Consider the following 17,493-nt stretch of genomic DNA (forward strand, 5'->3'; position numbering starts at 1 on the left):
CCGTACACTATGCCCATCAATGGTCAGATCCACTACCAAAAATCTCCCTTCCATATCAAAATAAAAATAGTCAACAATAAAATTTACCCTAGATGAAACAATAAACCCCACACCACGACTAAAATTAGTCCCGAAACTCCAAAAGGCCTTTCCCTTAAAGTAAGACTCAAAATGTTTCCCAAGTTTTAAACTATAGATATGGGTCTCTTGAAGAAATAAAAAATCAACAGAACCAGTATGGAAGAACTGAGATAAAAGATTAGGCTTAGTAGAGTCGCCTAACAAACCATTACAATTGATGGAAACAAAATGATACATGAAAACTTGGTTGTTTGGACACTAACAGTAGTACAACATGAAAAAGTACAAACATACAATACACAACAGTGACAAGAAAAAACAACTAAATAAGAAATCATCAAAGACAAAAAATCGTGCAAATAAAACCAAAGTCCAAAATCCCAAAAAAGAGAAGTAAAATCACAAAGGAACACCCACCAAACAGCAAAAATGGGAAAAGAAAACAATATTACTAACCTCTCCAAAGTTAACCCACAAATAACAACCTTACCACAAACAGGGAAGAGAGGTAAGCGTGGGGAAAAACAGGATGAAATGAGGGTAGAAACAGGAAGAAATTTAAATCTCAAAACAAAAAGCAAAGATTGAAAGAACCCACCCCATAAAGTAGAGAATCCCAAAAACAACCAAGGAAAAAAACCGGAAGTGCTCCGCAAAATACAAGCACCCCCAAACACCAACCCGAAAACAAATCCCCACCCCCCCAGAAAACCCAACGACCCAAACAAGAGTCCAACCACCCACAAAAAAACAAACAGACCTAGCCACAACAAAACAACCTCAAGAAACAGGAACAAATAACCAAAATACCAACAACAATGAACATCAAACCCACCCAGCAATAAATACAAATGATACAAGGCATGAAAATACACTCCCACTATGGGGAGAACCTGGCTGTCTGAACAAAATCCAATATGCAGAATCATAGTCGGGGGGCGAGCATGGGTCAAAAACATGGAACAACCACAGAAAAGTTTGACATTATGGGGGGTCATGTACGGGCACGTGTACGGGACGACGCTTGGTAGAGGGGGACCGATCCACAGCCGCGGATGCAGCAGCCGCTACACCCTGGGGCATGGAGGACCCCGTGCGCATTTTCTTCCGCACACTACTCCGACTTCTGTGGGGCACAGGGAAGTCGGACACAATGTCATCATCACTAGTAGAGGGTAACGGAGCCAGAGCAGTCACCTGCGCAAATGTTTTGGGAGGGGCACCCTCACTCTCACCCACATCCCCACCCTCCTCAGAGTCACACACCATGTCTGAAATCACATCTATAAGGGCCTCATCACCCTCCTGACTAAACTCAGGGGGAGGCAACACATCCTCCACCGGGGCCACAGCCGTGGGGGTCACAGCCGCGGGGGTCACAGTCGCGGGGGTCACAGTCACGGGGGTGACATCGGCAGTAGAGCCGGGAACGGGCAATAGATCAGAATCCTGTAAGAGGGAGGCCTCCCTCGCCTTTCTGTTACGGAAGCTATCAGGACAATCAGCCCTGCTATGCCCAAGTTTATAGCAGCGGAGGCAAATGGGCATCCTACCAGGCGCAGTAATCAGCATGGACACCCTGTCCCCCAGACGCACAATGTATGGTATTCTTTCCATCCCTTCCTGATTGAGCTTTATGCGGACAATACGGACTCCAGTTTTAAGGGGGGACCTATCAATGAGTACAGTTTCATGGGAGATGTCCATAATTTCGCCGTAACGTTGGAAAAAGGAGCGCAGGAACTGGTCCTTAACAACACCGTGAATCCAATGGATACGCAGATCCATGATCTCAACCTCATAACTCGAGAAGTGGAGACACATGTCTCCCTGACGCAGTATTTTAGCGTTTATGAGAAGCCTAGCGCGGTTTTCCTTACAAAATGTAATGTACCAGACCCCCATCTTCTCGGTCTTCCAGACGGAATCAAATTCACTGACCTTCAATCCCTTGAATGCATGACGAAGAATCCTAACCACGTCTTCACGGTCCAGCCGGCAGCCCTCTGATTCAATACGTACTGTCCTCCTAGAGGCACCGGCATCAATGAAACCACTCGCAATGGGGGGGGCTATAACCGCACCCCTGAAAGCCATAGTCACAGTTAATAAGAGGGGGGAGACCCGGAGGTCACTCAATTGCCAAGCAAAAGATGCCCCACCGTAGACCTGTACAAAGAGACAAATGGGGGGAGGCCCGAAAGCCACACAGCTGCAAGCAGCTGATGCCCCACCGTAGACCTGTGGAAATGAAAAATGGGGGGAGGCTCGAAAGCCACACAGCTGCAAGCAGCTGATGCCCCACCGTAGACCTGCAAGCACAAGATTAAGCAAGGAGAAAACAACAACAAGCAAAGAAATATGAAATACAATCACTCTCATAGAGTAGGCAATCGCAAACAAATCAAATGTATCAAACAAGACCTGAAACACCTGATCTGGCCAAAAGGCCGAGAAGCGATGCCGGTTGCCGGCTTGCGCCGCCAAAGTACATCTACTGACACAACATACCATTTAGCTGCTGTTTATTTACATGAAGCGCTTAAAATCAGTGGCCAGCAATATTACATGCACAAGTGAGTAAAAATGTTGACAGCACACGAGTGCGACACCCGACTGCAAGACGTTTGTGAAGATATTCAGCGTCTTTGATGAATGTATAAATGGAGTAAATAGACCCATTTTGCTATGTATAAAGAGTGCGCCGATAAAACATGGCCAGACGTTGGGTAAACGTCCTGCAGCGACCCAGTCCAACGTGAATACCGGCCGCGACATTAGGACTTAATGAGTGGAGTCGGGGAGGCAAGGGGAGACAGGCCAGCTTGAATTAGCTTGGGCCCGACTTTGACAGAGTCGCGCGTGGGTAAGAAGAGTGACAATCCCATCCAAATTGCCCCAATGTATTAAATAAACTAAAGGTAAAGATACTTAAGGTGTCCAGCAAAGCGAAAAATGAATGAATTGTATGAAAAATTGCACTGATGACGAAAAAAAACCGACTGAACTGTAATGAATATTGGAAAATGAACTCACTTGCACAAAGTGTAATGACGCATCAGGCGTGTGTGTAGTTCTTTAAACATCTATTTAGGGGGATGCGACGTTGAAAACGTCTTGTAGTGACGAAGCAGACTGTTGTTGTGACGGCGTGATTGTCTAGACGTCATTTCCGGCGTACGGCGTCATGGGGGACGGCCTTGGTTACGGGGGACTGTATGCAGCTGAAAGTTGAAAAATGCTACTTTTACAAACTTTTAGGGGTTGGTGTGGTTAAAGGACGGGCTGCACGTGTGAACAGGTATGTTTCTAAGGTTTAGAAGTAATAAAATAGAGTATCTATTGAGAACTAAGGGCGAAAAACGGAGCGGCAGTGCAAAATAAGACGAATGTGAAGATGTAGGCAAAGCTGAGAGTTCTAATTTTTGATTGAAATATGAGTGGTGGGCCATTCCCGGAGGTACTGCAATACCGGGTCAACCCGTGATGAGGGCGGAGCAAGCCCCGTGGCACCTCATCCCATTCTAAAAATCAGTTTAATATCGATGTCTCCATTAGGAGACGTATCAGATATTAAGCTGATAAGAACAGATACTTTTTTTTTTTTTTTTTTTATAATAAATTTAATAAGCCAAGATGTTACAAGCGCAGACAGTGCTGATTAGCATGCCACTCCATTAAAAGAAATATCACAGTTGGTTTGGAGTGGCAGCTCTAACAGAAAAGGTCTAAAGAAGAGAATTTAAATGTATAATAATAAGAATGTCCAAAATAGAGTCTAGAGGAATGATTTTACATCCACTTCGTTGACATCAAGAATGAACAGAAGTAATCTTAAAGGAGAAATAACAATACAAGGAAGTCAGTTCACTCAAGAGTCATCATCATCATCATCATCGTCATCATCATCATCATCATCATCATCATCATCCGTATCGTCCTGATTACAAGGGGGAACAAACGGAGAAACAGAATATTCACTGTTACCAAGATTAACACATTTCTTGGCGTTTAAGTCACTGAGCACACTAGTCCTTAACCTCTCTCTCATCAATGTTCTGTAGCCAATACCGAATTGTTCCGACCAGTCGACAAGCTTATCCTCCGGGAACTGAACACTCACTTTACCTTTGTCCCCACGAATCAGTTTCACTTTTAAAGGATGTAGTTCTAAGGCAGCATTGACAGGTGGAGTCACTGTTGGTCCTGGAAGGTCATCTGCAGCTGGAGGCAAATCTGGGGTAGCAGTGTCATGAAGCTCTCTATCACTTGTTGAGGTCTGGTCCATCAGGTTGTCAGGTAATTCTGAGAGAACGGTATCCATCTGCGAAGACTGTTCTGCCCAACTCGGCGGGGATGCTTTGTTGGCTGATATCTGTGGAGAGTCATCCAATATCTCATCAGTCTCCCCAGGTATGTCCATGGCCGCGATAACTTGATCCATCTGGGAAGATGAGTCTGTCTCAACTGTAGGTGCCACATCAGTAGTCTTTCCTTTCTTGCCTTCCCTGTCACTACTCTTGACTGACTCTGTCTGTTTCCTCTTTCCCTTCCCTCTCCCTGTCGGGGGAACAGGATCCGCTGAGACCTCCTTCTCGGAAACACTGTCTGTAGCTGGAAGCTGTGGTATCTCCAGAACGTTGTCTTTTGTCTTTGGGCACTTGGATCGAACATGACCGTGCTGGTGGCACTTCAAACATATGGGAAGTCTGCCCGGAGCTGTGATCAGCATAGACTGCTTGTCACCGAATCGTACAATGTGAGGCAAGGCCTCCTTCTCAGACCCGGAGAGTTCCATCTTGACTAGGCGAACACCAGTGAAGACATCCTCTCCATCTATCACGTGATATTCCCTCAATACTTCAATAACTTTGCCATACTTGCCAAAGAAGTCCTGGAGAAAAACACTCCGTATGGTGGCATGGAGCCAGTGTACCCGAAGTACAACCATATACTTCCCATAGGAATAAAAGTAGAGCTTATTCTCACCACAAGGCACACACTTGAGATCTAGGAGAGAGTCTCTATCCGCTGCAGTCTTCATAGTAAGATATACATGCCCAAAGTGTTCTGTCCTCCAAATACCATGACAGGCACTGACTTTGAAACCCGGAACTGAAGCCTTTAACACATCCATAAAATCCTCCATAGATGAGACTTTTCCTGTGTAATAGATACGAACCGTCCTGTTCGCTGAATCGAGGTCCACGTACTGATCAGGGATGGGCCCATGATCAACAGCGGCCGTGTACGCCATGGTGAAAGGTAAGGAGACCACTAAAGGTCACACAACTACAAGGAATTGATGCCTTACGTAGACCTGGTAAAAGGAAATGTCAATGATCAGCACAGGAAAAGCACAAAATGAAGTAATCACATGAGAGACTCCAATGGAGAGGATCGCTACTGGATTTTGGCCAAGATACTACACTTTGATCTTAGCCAAAAGGCCGAGAAGCGATGCCGGTTGCCGGCTTGCGCCGCCAAAGTACATCTACTGACACAACATACCATTTAGCTGCTGTTTATTTACATGAAGCGCTTAAAATCAGTGGCCAGCAATATTACATGCACAAGTGAGTAAAAATGTTGACAGCACACGAGTGCGACACCCGACTGCAAGACGTTTGTGAAGATATTCAGCGTCTTTGATGAATGTATAAATGGAGTAAATAGACCCATTTTGCTATGTATAAAGAGTGCGCCGATAAAACATGGCCAGACGTTGGGTAAACGTCCTGCAGCGACCCAGTCCAACGTGAATACCGGCCGCGACATTAGGACTTAATGAGTGGAGTCGGGGAGGCAAGGGGAGACAGGCCAGCTTGAATTAGCTTGGGCCCGACTTTGACAGAGTCGCGCGTGGGTAAGAAGAGTGACAATCCCATCCAAATTGCCCCAATGTATTAAATAAACTAAAGGTAAAGATACTTAAGGTGTCCAGCAAAGCGAAAAATGAATGAATTGTATGAAAAATTGCACTGATGACGAAAAAAAACCGACTGAACTGTAATGAATATTGGAAAATGAACTCACTTGCACAAAGTGTAATGACGCATCAGGCGTGTGTGTAGTTCTTTAAACATCTATTTAGGGGGATGCGACGTTGAAAACGTCTTGTAGTGACGAAGCAGACTGTTGTTGTGACGGCGTGATTGTCTAGACGTCATTTCCGGCGTACGGCGTCATGGGGGACGGCCTTGGTTACGGGGGACTGTATGCAGCTGAAAGTTGAAAAATGCTACTTTTACAAACTTTTAGGGGTTGGTGTGGTTAAAGGACGGGCTGCACGTGTGAACAGGTATGTTTCTAAGGTTTAGAAGTAATAAAATAGAGTATCTATTGAGAACTAAGGGCGAAAAACGGAGCGGCAGTGCAAAATAAGACGAATGTGAAGATGTAGGCAAAGCTGAGAGTTCTAATTTTTGATTGAAATATGAGTGGTGGGCCATTCCCGGAGGTACTGCAATACCGGGTCAACCCGTGATGAGGGCGGAGCAAGCCCCGTGGCACCTCATCCCATTCTAAAAATCAGTTTAATATCGATGTCTCCATTAGGAGACGTATCAGATATTAAGCTGATAAGAACAGATACTTTTTTTTTTTTTTTTTTTATAATAAATTTAATAAGCCAAGATGTTACAAGCGCAGACAGTGCTGATTAGCATGCCACTCCATTAAAAGAAATATCACAGTTGGTTTGGAGTGGCAGCTCTAACAGAAAAGGTCTAAAGAAGAGAATTTAAATGTATAATAATAAGAATGTCCAAAATAGAGTCTAGAGGAATGATTTTACATCCACTTCGTTGACATCAAGAATGAACAGAAGTAATCTTAAAGGAGAAATAACAATACAAGGAAGTCAGTTCACTCAAGAGTCATCATCATCATCATCATCGTCATCATCATCATCATCATCATCATCATCATCCGTATCGTCCTGATTACAAGGGGGAACAAACGGAGAAACAGAATATTCACTGTTACCAAGATTAACACATTTCTTGGCGTTTAAGTCACTGAGCACACTAGTCCTTAACCTCTCTCTCATCAATGTTCTGTAGCCAATACCGAATTGTTCCGACCAGTCGACAAGCTTATCCTCCGGGAACTGAACACTCACTTTACCTTTGTCCCCACGAATCAGTTTCACTTTTAAAGGATGTAGTTCTAAGGCAGCATTGACAGGTGGAGTCACTGTTGGTCCTGGAAGGTCATCTGCAGCTGGAGGCAAATCTGGGGTAGCAGTGTCATGAAGCTCTCTATCACTTGTTGAGGTCTGGTCCATCAGGTTGTCAGGTAATTCTGAGAGAACGGTATCCATCTGCGAAGACTGTTCTGCCCAACTCGGCGGGGATGCTTTGTTGGCTGATATCTGTGGAGAGTCATCCAATATCTCATCAGTCTCCCCAGGTATGTCCATGGCCGCGATAACTTGATCCATCTGGGAAGATGAGTCTGTCTCAACTGTAGGTGCCACATCAGTAGTCTTTCCTTTCTTGCCTTCCCTGTCACTACTCTTGACTGACTCTGTCTGTTTCCTCTTTCCCTTCCCTCTCCCTGTCGGGGGAACAGGATCCGCTGAGACCTCCTTCTCGGAAACACTGTCTGTAGCTGGAAGCTGTGGTATCTCCAGAACGTTGTCTTTTGTCTTTGGGCACTTGGATCGAACATGACCGTGCTGGTGGCACTTCAAACATATGGGAAGTCTGCCCGGAGCTGTGATCAGCATAGACTGCTTGTCACCGAATCGTACAATGTGAGGCAAGGCCTCCTTCTCAGACCCGGAGAGTTCCATCTTGACTAGGCGAACACCAGTGAAGACATCCTCTCCATCTATCACGTGATATTCCCTCAATACTTCAATAACTTTGCCATACTTGCCAAAGAAGTCCTGGAGAAAAACACTCCGTATGGTGGCATGGAGCCAGTGTACCCGAAGTACAACCATATACTTCCCATAGGAATAAAAGTAGAGCTTATTCTCACCACAAGGCACACACTTGAGATCTAGGAGAGAGTCTCTATCCGCTGCAGTCTTCATAGTAAGATATACATGCCCAAAGTGTTCTGTCCTCCAAATACCATGACAGGCACTGACTTTGAAACCCGGAACTGAAGCCTTTAACACATCCATAAAATCCTCCATAGATGAGACTTTTCCTGTGTAATAGATACGAACCGTCCTGTTCGCTGAATCGAGGTCCACGTACTGATCAGGGATGGGCCCATGATCAACAGCGGCCGTGTACGCCATGGTGAAAGGTAAGGAGACCACTAAAGGTCACACAACTACAAGGAATTGATGCCTTACGTAGACCTGGTAAAAGGAAATGTCAATGATCAGCACAGGAAAAGCACAAAATGAAGTAATCACATGAGAGACTCCAATGGAGAGGATCGCTACTGGATTTTGGCCAAGATACTACACTTTGATCTTAGCCAAAAGGCCGAGAAGCGATGCCGGTTGCCGGCTTGCGCCGCCAAAGTACATCTACTGACACAACATACCATTTAGCTGCTGTTTATTTACATGAAGCGCTTAAAATCAGTGGCCAGCAATATTACATGCACAAGTGAGTAAAAATGTTGACAGCACACGAGTGCGACACCCGACTGCAAGACGTTTGTGAAGATATTCAGCGTCTTTGATGAATGTATAAATGGAGTAAATAGACCCATTTTGCTATGTATAAAGAGTGCGCCGATAAAACATGGCCAGACGTTGGGTAAACGTCCTGCAGCGACCCAGTCCAACGTGAATACCGGCCGCGACATTAGGACTTAATGAGTGGAGTCGGGGAGGCAAGGGGAGACAGGCCAGCTTGAATTAGCTTGGGCCCGACTTTGACAGAGTCGCGCGTGGGTAAGAAGAGTGACAATCCCATCCAAATTGCCCCAATGTATTAAATAAACTAAAGGTAAAGATACTTAAGGTGTCCAGCAAAGCGAAAAATGAATGAATTGTATGAAAAATTGCACTGATGACGAAAAAAAACCGACTGAACTGTAATGAATATTGGAAAATGAACTCACTTGCACAAAGTGTAATGACGCATCAGGCGTGTGTGTAGTTCTTTAAACATCTATTTAGGGGGATGCGACGTTGAAAACGTCTTGTAGTGACGAAGCAGACTGTTGTTGTGACGGCGTGATTGTCTAGACGTCATTTCCGGCGTACGGCGTCATGGGGGACGGCCTTGGTTACGGGGGACTGTATGCAGCTGAAAGTTGAAAAATGCTACTTTTACAAACTTTTAGGGGTTGGTGTGGTTAAAGGACGGGCTGCACGTGTGAACAGGTATGTTTCTAAGGTTTAGAAGTAATAAAATAGAGTATCTATTGAGAACTAAGGGCGAAAAACGGAGCGGCAGTGCAAAATAAGACGAATGTGAAGATGTAGGCAAAGCTGAGAGTTCTAATTTTTGATTGAAATATGAGTGGTGGGCCATTCCCGGAGGTACTGCAATACCGGGTCAACCCGTGATGAGGGCGGAGCAAGCCCCGTGGCACCTCATCCCATTCTAAAAATCAGTTTAATATCGATGTCTCCATTAGGAGACGTATCAGATATTAAGCTGATAAGAACAGATACTACACTTTGATCTTAGCCAAAAGGCCGAGAAGCGATGCCGGTTGCCGGCTTGCGCCGCCAAAGTACATCTACTGACACAACATACCATTTAGCTGCTGTTTATTTACATGAAGCGCTTAAAATCAGTGGCCAGCAATATTACATGCACAAGTGAGTAAAAATGTTGACAGCACACGAGTGCGACACCCGACTGCAAGACGTTTGTGAAGATATTCAGCGTCTTTGATGAATGTATAAATGGAGTAAATAGACCCATTTTGCTATGTATAAAGAGTGCGCCGATAAAACATGGCCAGACGTTGGGTAAACGTCCTGCAGCGACCCAGTCCAACGTGAATACCGGCCGCGACATTAGGACTTAATGAGTGGAGTCGGGGAGGCAAGGGGAGACAGGCCAGCTTGAATTAGCTTGGGCCCGACTTTGACAGAGTCGCGCGTGGGTAAGAAGAGTGACAATCCCATCCAAATTGCCCCAATGTATTAAATAAACTAAAGGTAAAGATACTTAAGGTGTCCAGCAAAGCGAAAAATGAATGAATTGTATGAAAAATTGCACTGATGACGAAAAAAAACCGACTGAACTGTAATGAATATTGGAAAATGAACTCACTTGCACAAAGTGTAATGACGCATCAGGCGTGTGTGTAGTTCTTTAAACATCTATTTAGGGGGATGCGACGTTGAAAACGTCTTGTAGTGACGAAGCAGACTGTTGTTGTGACGGCGTGATTGTCTAGACGTCATTTCCGGCGTACGGCGTCATGGGGGACGGCCTTGGTTACGGGGGACTGTATGCAGCTGAAAGTTGAAAAATGCTACTTTTACAAACTTTTAGGGGTTGGTGTGGTTAAAGGACGGGCTGCACGTGTGAACAGGTATGTTTCTAAGGTTTAGAAGTAATAAAATAGAGTATCTATTGAGAACTAAGGGCGAAAAACGGAGCGGCAGTGCAAAATAAGACGAATGTGAAGATGTAGGCAAAGCTGAGAGTTCTAATTTTTGATTGAAATATGAGTGGTGGGCCATTCCCGGAGGTACTGCAATACCGGGTCAACCCGTGATGAGGGCGGAGCAAGCCCCGTGGCACCTCATCCCATTCTAAAAATCAGTTTAATATCGATGTCTCCATTAGGAGACGTATCAGATATTAAGCTGATAAGAACAGATACTTTTTTTCTTTTTTATAAAATTTATTACCTAAAGAGAATTTAGTACAGGCGCGTACAGCGCTGTCACTGCAGGGCCGCCTAAAATTATCACAGTTGTGGGCCCTGCAGTGCTAACAGAGAATCATCTAAAAGAGGAAAAATATATCAGAATCAAGCGATGGACATGGCAGGAAACACTAAGCACAAACAACTAAGTCCACAGGCTCCTTCGGAACACCAGAGCGAAATTCCTCCTCACACAAGGAAATCACAAAGCTACCATGAGTTTGGTTTGGCTTGAAAGGAAAACGATGACGGAAAAAGTTCACTTTCTTCACAAGAACGTTCCCAACAGCAACCCTCAACTTCTCACGCCCTTCCTTAGGGAAATCGAAAACACATTCATCCCAATGGCCCGTGTCCACATGCACTTGAAGACCAGCACCAGACTTGTTAGGAGACACATGCAGTTTGAAGAACCAAAGACGCTCTTCATCGGAATCAGAGTCAGACGCAGACGGGGAAACCTCCTTGACGACTTGAGGGGGAGCAACCCGACGGCCACGCGCACTAACGGTACCACGAGGCAGAGGCGGAAATCCAGCACTATCACCACCTTGAGAGTCCAGAGGGATCTGAGCTAGCAGAACGTCAGACTGAGACTGCTGATCGGCCCAACTAACGGGGGAAGAAGGAGACACAGAGACACGAGCAACCTGCTTCCTCTTCTCAAACACTCCAGCACCTGGAAGATCACGTGTACACTGCTTCTTGGTAGGAGGGACAACGGGTTGAGGCTCCACGGCATCGTCATTCTCAACGTCAGAATCGGCTGACAAACCATCCATGTCACTGTCAACCTTGGACCCATCAACAACACTGACTTCAGGCAGAGAAACCACAACCCGGGGTCGGTCATCCAACGAATCAACACCAGCCACAGACTCCGTAACGGAAACAACACTAGCACAGCCAGCAACAACAGTATCAACAGGTTCCACGTCCATCACATCAGGGTCGACAACGTCAGGAACATCAGGAGCCACAGTAGAATTTCCGGTAGAAGGGGTAGGTACATCCGAACCGGGACAACGGGCACGCACATGACCAACGGAGTGGCACTTGAGGCAGATAGGCAGACGACCCGGAGCTGTAACAAGCATGGACTGCTTATCCCCAAACCGCACAATATGAGGGATACACGTACGTTCAGCATCCGTGAGCTCCATCCGTACAATACGGACACCAGTGAAAATGTTAACACCATCCACATCAATAAACTCCCGGAAGGCGTCCAACACACGACCATAACGGCTGAAGAAATCCTTGAGAAAGTCACTAGTAACGGTAGCATGCAGCCAATGGATCCGCAAGGGAACCATGAAGACACCATATGCATAAAAGTACAACTTCTCATCACCAGTGGAGACACATTTCAAGTCCAGCAATTTTCGGGCCACAGAAACAGATTTCAAAGTCACATACACCTGGCCGGAGCGTTCCGTCCTCCATATGGCTTGGCAATCACTCAAGGCAAAGTCAGGCACAGCAGCAGTTAACAGGCGAGCAAAGTCTGGCACAGAGGTAAAACGAGCAGTCGAATACACCCTCACAGTCCGGGATTCGACCTCCTTATCCACGAACTGCTCCGGGACTGGTCCAGCATTCACGGCAGAGCTGTAAGCCATGGCAGGAGAGGAGAGGTGAGGGGTGACCACTGAAGATCACACAGCCAAAGCTGATACCCACTCGTAGACCTTGAAAAGAAGTTCAAATTAACACAATGCAAAAACAACCAATACTCTATAATCGCCACAGTGACAAGCAATGACACTCGACCAGTGACTAAGCCATACTTTGAGCTTAGACAAAAGGCCGAGAAGCGATGCCGGTTGCCGGCTTGCGCCGCCAAAGTACATCTACTGACACAACATACCATTTAGCTGCTGTTTATTTACATGAAGCGCTTAAAATCAGTGGCCAGCAATATTACATGCACAAGTGAGTAAAAATGTTGACAGCACACGAGTGCGACACCCGACTGCAAGACGTTTGTGAAGATATTCAGCGTCTTTGATGAATGTATAAATGGAGTAAATAGACCCATTTTGCTATGTATAAAGAGTGCGCCGATAAAACATGGCCAGACGTTGGGTAAACGTCCTGCAGCGACCCAGTCCAACGTGAATACCGGCCGCGACATTAGGACTTAATGAGTGGAGTCGGGGAGGCAAGGGGAGACAGGCCAGCTTGAATTAGCTTGGGCCCGACTTTGACAGAGTCGCGCGTGGGTAAGAAGAGTGACAATCCCATCCAAATTGCCCCAATGTATTAAATAAACTAAAGGTAAAGATACTTAAGGTGTCCAGCAAAGCGAAAAATGAATGAATTGTATGAAAAATTGCACTGATGACGAAAAAAAACCGACTGAACTGTAATGAATATTGGAAAATGAACTCACTTGCACAAAGTGTAATGACGCATCAGGCGTGTGTGTAGTTCTTTAAACATCTATTTAGGGGGATGCGACGTTGAAAACGTCTTGTAGTGACGAAGCAGACTGTTGTTGTGACGGCGTGATTGTCTAGACGTCATTTCCGGCGTACGGCGTCATGGGGGACGGCCTTGGTTACGGGGGACTGTATGCAGCTGAAAGTTGAAAAATGCTACTTTTACAAACTTTTAGGGGTTGGTGTGGTTAAAGGACGGGCTGCACGTGTGAACAGGTATGTTTCTAAGGTTTAGAAGTAATAAAATAGAGTATCTATTGAGAACTAAGGGCGAAAAACGGAGCGGCAGTGCAAAATAAGACGAATGTGAAGATGTAGGCAAAGCTGAGAGTTCTAATTTTTGATTGAAATATGAGTGGTGGGCCATTCCCGGAGGTACTGCAATACCGGGTCAACCCGTGATGAGGGCGGAGCAAGCCCCGTGGCACCTCATCCCATTCTAAAAATCAGTTTAATATCGATGTCTCCATTAGGAGACGTATCAGATATTAAGCTGATAAGAACAGATACTTTTTTTCTTTTTGATAATAAATTTAATGCACAAAATTGAAAATACAGTCGCGGACAGCGCAAAAGGGCATACCACTCCACTATAAAAACAAAATATCACAAAAGGGCGTGGAGTGGCAGCGATAACAGAGGCAAACTAAAGAAGAAATATACTTTAGTATTACTTTTGAAAGGCTAAGATGTAGGAGCGAAATAATGACCTAGGTCATGTCAAATACAGAGTTTCACAGAGGAATCAAAATCACAAGAATCACTTTAAACTCTGTGACGCACGGTGCAAACTAGCTAGTGTCACTGGTACCATGAAGTATTTGTATGGCACATCCTGTGGAATCACATAGTCATTGGGATGAGCCCACACCTTGGCACAGACAACCTTCTCAACCAAACGCTTATGTAGGGCCTCCTTTCCAGGTTCTGCTTTTAGGCGATCCTTAACAACAGCCTTCAAGCTGGATGTACTGATAGATATGTCAGAGTCCGTGTCTGTCCTGATCACTTTCGTATGAACTTCCCATGATGTTTTCTCCTTAATATTGGAAGGGGCTCTGTCTCCAATGGCTCTCATCTCCATCGACGCCCTTTGAATCGCTGGTACTGTTACAACAACTTCCTTGTCTTCAGTTTCCTCCATATCCGAGAAGTCCACACTTGGTACACTAAGGAGGTCATCATCATCTGTAACACTACTGTTGTCTACATCCTCTTTTTCCATCTGGTCAGCCAAACTCATGGTCCCTTCCTGAGATGGAGGTACCTGTGCTTCAGAATCACTATCCCTGGGTCCATGAAGTCCGTCTGGCATGTCCATGACTGCCATAGCAGCATCTGTCGGGGAAGACTGATCAACAATAGTAGGGAGCACATCTTCAGGCACAGTGGTAGGTTTACCTTTCTTCGTAACTAGATCCTCCGGCATGTCCATGACAGCCATAGCAGCTTCCGTCTGGGAAGGTGCATCGTCCAACTCCAAGTCAGGCACAGGGGAAGGTTTACCTCTCTTCCCATCTCTACTCACAACCGACTTCTTCCTCTTGGCAACCCCTTTCACAACATCAGAAACAGCAATGTCCGAATCCTCAGAATCCATGGCATCAGACGAATCAGCTGAAACACTGGCACCCACCTGTCTATTAACAACACGAGAAGACAAGGTAGTGGTGGGACATTGAGAGCGAACATGACCATGGGTGTGGCATTTAAAGCAAATGGGTAGTCTCCCTGGGGCTGTGATGAGCATGCTCTGCTTCTCCCCGAATTTCACTATGTGGGGTATACGCTCCTTCTCATCATCAGTCAGTTCCATTTTCACGATGCGTACACCAGAAAAAATATCAACACCTTCAATCGTCTCAAACTCACGCAACACATCCAGTACTTTCCCAAACTTTGAGAAATAGTTCCTCAAAAAGTCGCTCCGTACAGTGGCATGAAGCCAGTGGACTCTCAAGGGCACCATAAACTTGCCATAGCTGTAAAAGTAGATTTTGTCACTTCCAACACGTACACACTGCAGCTTCAATAGTTCCTGAGCACACACAACACTCTTCATAGTAAGATATACTTGCCCATACCTCTCGGTCTTCCAAATGCCACTACAATCTTGCAAGTCAAACTCCGGAACAGACGACTTCAGGTAGGATACAAACTCCTGAACAGTGGATACCTTAGCAGTAAGGTAGACACGCAGAGTCCTGGCAACAACGTCCTGATCCACATATTCCACAGGGATGGGTCCTTCGTTGATAGCTGCAGTCAAAGCCATGGTGAAGAAGTAAGGAGACTAACTAAAGTCACACGACTGCAGAGCAGACGATGCCTTACGTAGACCTGGTGAAGGAAGCGACAGTAAATACAAGGTAAAAATGGCAGAATACACACAAAAGCATATACAGTCTGAGAAACTCCCGAAGGAGGGGATCACATCTGGATTTGGCTAAGACACAACACTTTGATCTTAGCCAAAAGGCCGAGAAGCGATGCCGGTTGCCGGCTTGCGCCGCCAAAGTACATCTACTGACACAACATACCATTTAGCTGCTGTTTATTTACATGAAGCGCTTAAAATCAGTGGCCAGCAATATTACATGCACAAGTGAGTAAAAATGTTGACAGCACACGAGTGCGACACCCGACTGCAAGACGTTTGTGAAGATATTCAGCGTCTTTGATGAATGTATAAATGGAGTAAATAGACCCATTTTGCTATGTATAAAGAGTGCGCCGATAAAACATGGCCAGACGTTGGGTAAACGTCCTGCAGCGACCCAGTCCAACGTGAATACCGGCCGCGACATTAGGACTTAATGAGTGGAGTCGGGGAGGCAAGGGGAGACAGGCCAGCTTGAATTAGCTTGGGCCCGACTTTGACAGAGTCGCGCGTGGGTAAGAAGAGTGACAATCCCATCCAAATTGCCCCAATGTATTAAATAAACTAAAGGTAAAGATACTTAAGGTGTCCAGCAAAGCGAAAAATGAATGAATTGTATGAAAAATTGCACTGATGACGAAAAAAAACCGACTGAACTGTAATGAATATTGGAAAATGAACTCACTTGCACAAAGTGTAATGACGCATCAGGCGTGTGTGTAGTTCTTTAAACATCTATTTAGGGGGATGCGACGTTGAAAACGTCTTGTAGTGACGAAGCAGACTGTTGTTGTGACGGCGTGATTGTCTAGACGTCATTTCCGGCGTACGGCGTCATGGGGGACGGCCTTGGTTACGGGGGACTGTATGCAGCTGAAAGTTGAAAAATGCTACTTTTACAAACTTTTAGGGGTTGGTGTGGTTAAAGGACGGGCTGCACGTGTGAACAGGTATGTTTCTAAGGTTTAGAAGTAATAAAATAGAGTATCTATTGAGAACTAAGGGCGAAAAACGGAGCGGCAGTGCAAAATAAGACGAATGTGAAGATGTAGGCAAAGCTGAGAGTTCTAATTTTTGATTGAAATATGAGTGGTGGGCCATTCCCGGAGGTACTGCAATACCGGGTCAACCCGTGATGAGGGCGGAGCAAGCCCCGTGGCACCTCATCCCATTCTAAAAATCAGTTTAATATCGATGTCTCCATTAGGAGACGTATCAGATATTAAGCTGATAAGAACAGATACTTTTTTCTTTTTTATAAAATTTATTACCTAAATAGAATTTTGAACAGTCGCGTACAGCGCTGTCACTGCAGGGCCGCCTAAAATTATCACAGTTGTGGGCCCTGCAGTGCTAACAGAGAGTCAGTATAGAAGAAGAAAGGAAAAATAAGGCCAAACAACCATAATTGAAAGAGGAAACGTACATTAATGGACTGGGGACAGAGACAATGGGACAGACAGATGACACTAAGTAACAAAGACAAGACTAGCGTCGGCTGCCTTGTACCGGCTTCTAATACAGAAAACGAAGGCATACAGGACAAGGGGTCAATCATGTGGGACATAGACACTAAAATGGACATAGACAATATGACAATTACACTAGACATGTCAAGCAATAACAATACACCTCACACATGAAACACCAATTGATTATGAACATCAATGGAACAAAATAAAGAAGTTGAAAGCCAATAAGCAGCAAAGGTTGCAAACGGAAAACGAAAAAAGTCAACCCTGATTCGTGTCCTAAGAAAAGACAAAAAACGCAACATGA

At 45.3% G+C, this 17,493-nt stretch overlaps 1 protein-coding gene, 6 non-coding genes and 2 pseudogenes across 7 annotated transcripts; all 9 read right to left on the reverse strand.

Moving 5' to 3' along the window:
* Positions 1 to 3,519: 3,519 nt before the first annotated feature.
* Positions 3,520 to 3,709, reverse strand: LOC125377731. Its single transcript, XR_007219777.1, has one exon. It is a non-coding gene; the product is annotated as a U2 spliceosomal RNA (small nuclear RNA).
* Positions 3,710 to 5,359: 1,650 nt separating this feature from the next.
* On the reverse strand, positions 5,360 to 5,543 carry LOC124128636. The gene has a single exon (XR_006860231.2). It is a non-coding gene; the product is annotated as a U2 spliceosomal RNA (small nuclear RNA).
* Positions 5,544 to 6,519: 976 nt separating this feature from the next.
* LOC124128634 lies at positions 6,520 to 6,709 on the reverse strand. The gene has a single exon (XR_006860230.2). It is a non-coding gene; the product is annotated as a U2 spliceosomal RNA (small nuclear RNA).
* Positions 6,710 to 8,359: 1,650 nt separating this feature from the next.
* On the reverse strand, positions 8,360 to 8,543 carry LOC124128638. The gene has a single exon (XR_006860233.2). It is a non-coding gene; the product is annotated as a U2 spliceosomal RNA (small nuclear RNA).
* A 976-nt stretch (positions 8,544 to 9,519) lies between these two features.
* On the reverse strand, positions 9,520 to 9,712 carry LOC124128619. The gene has a single exon (XR_006860218.1). It is a non-coding gene; the product is annotated as a U2 spliceosomal RNA (small nuclear RNA).
* Positions 9,713 to 10,688: 976 nt separating this feature from the next.
* Positions 10,689 to 10,870, reverse strand: LOC124128618 (annotated as a pseudogene).
* Positions 10,871 to 13,687: 2,817 nt separating this feature from the next.
* LOC124127224 lies at positions 13,688 to 13,872 on the reverse strand. Its single transcript, XR_006859919.2, has one exon. It is a non-coding gene; the product is annotated as a U2 spliceosomal RNA (small nuclear RNA).
* A 222-nt stretch (positions 13,873 to 14,094) lies between these two features.
* On the reverse strand, positions 14,095 to 16,454 carry LOC125377724. The gene is made up of 2 exons (XM_048391779.1): positions 16,400 to 16,454; positions 14,095 to 15,674 (listed from the first exon to the last, which is right to left on the reverse strand). The coding sequence occupies exon 2, from the start codon at positions 15,607 to 15,609 to the stop codon at positions 14,095 to 14,097; it is 1,515 nt and encodes a 504-aa protein (XP_048247736.1). The 5' UTR covers positions 15,610 to 15,674; positions 16,400 to 16,454.
* A 347-nt stretch (positions 16,455 to 16,801) lies between these two features.
* LOC124128620 lies at positions 16,802 to 16,982 on the reverse strand (annotated as a pseudogene).
* Positions 16,983 to 17,493: the final 511 nt, after the last annotated feature.

The sequence above is a fragment of the Haliotis rufescens genome, unplaced genomic scaffold, assembly GCF_023055435.1.
Source record: "Haliotis rufescens isolate VD_foot unplaced genomic scaffold, xgHalRufe1.0.p SCAF_98, whole genome shotgun sequence".
NCBI classification, from domain to species: Eukaryota; Metazoa; Mollusca; class Gastropoda; order Lepetellida; family Haliotidae; genus Haliotis; species Haliotis rufescens.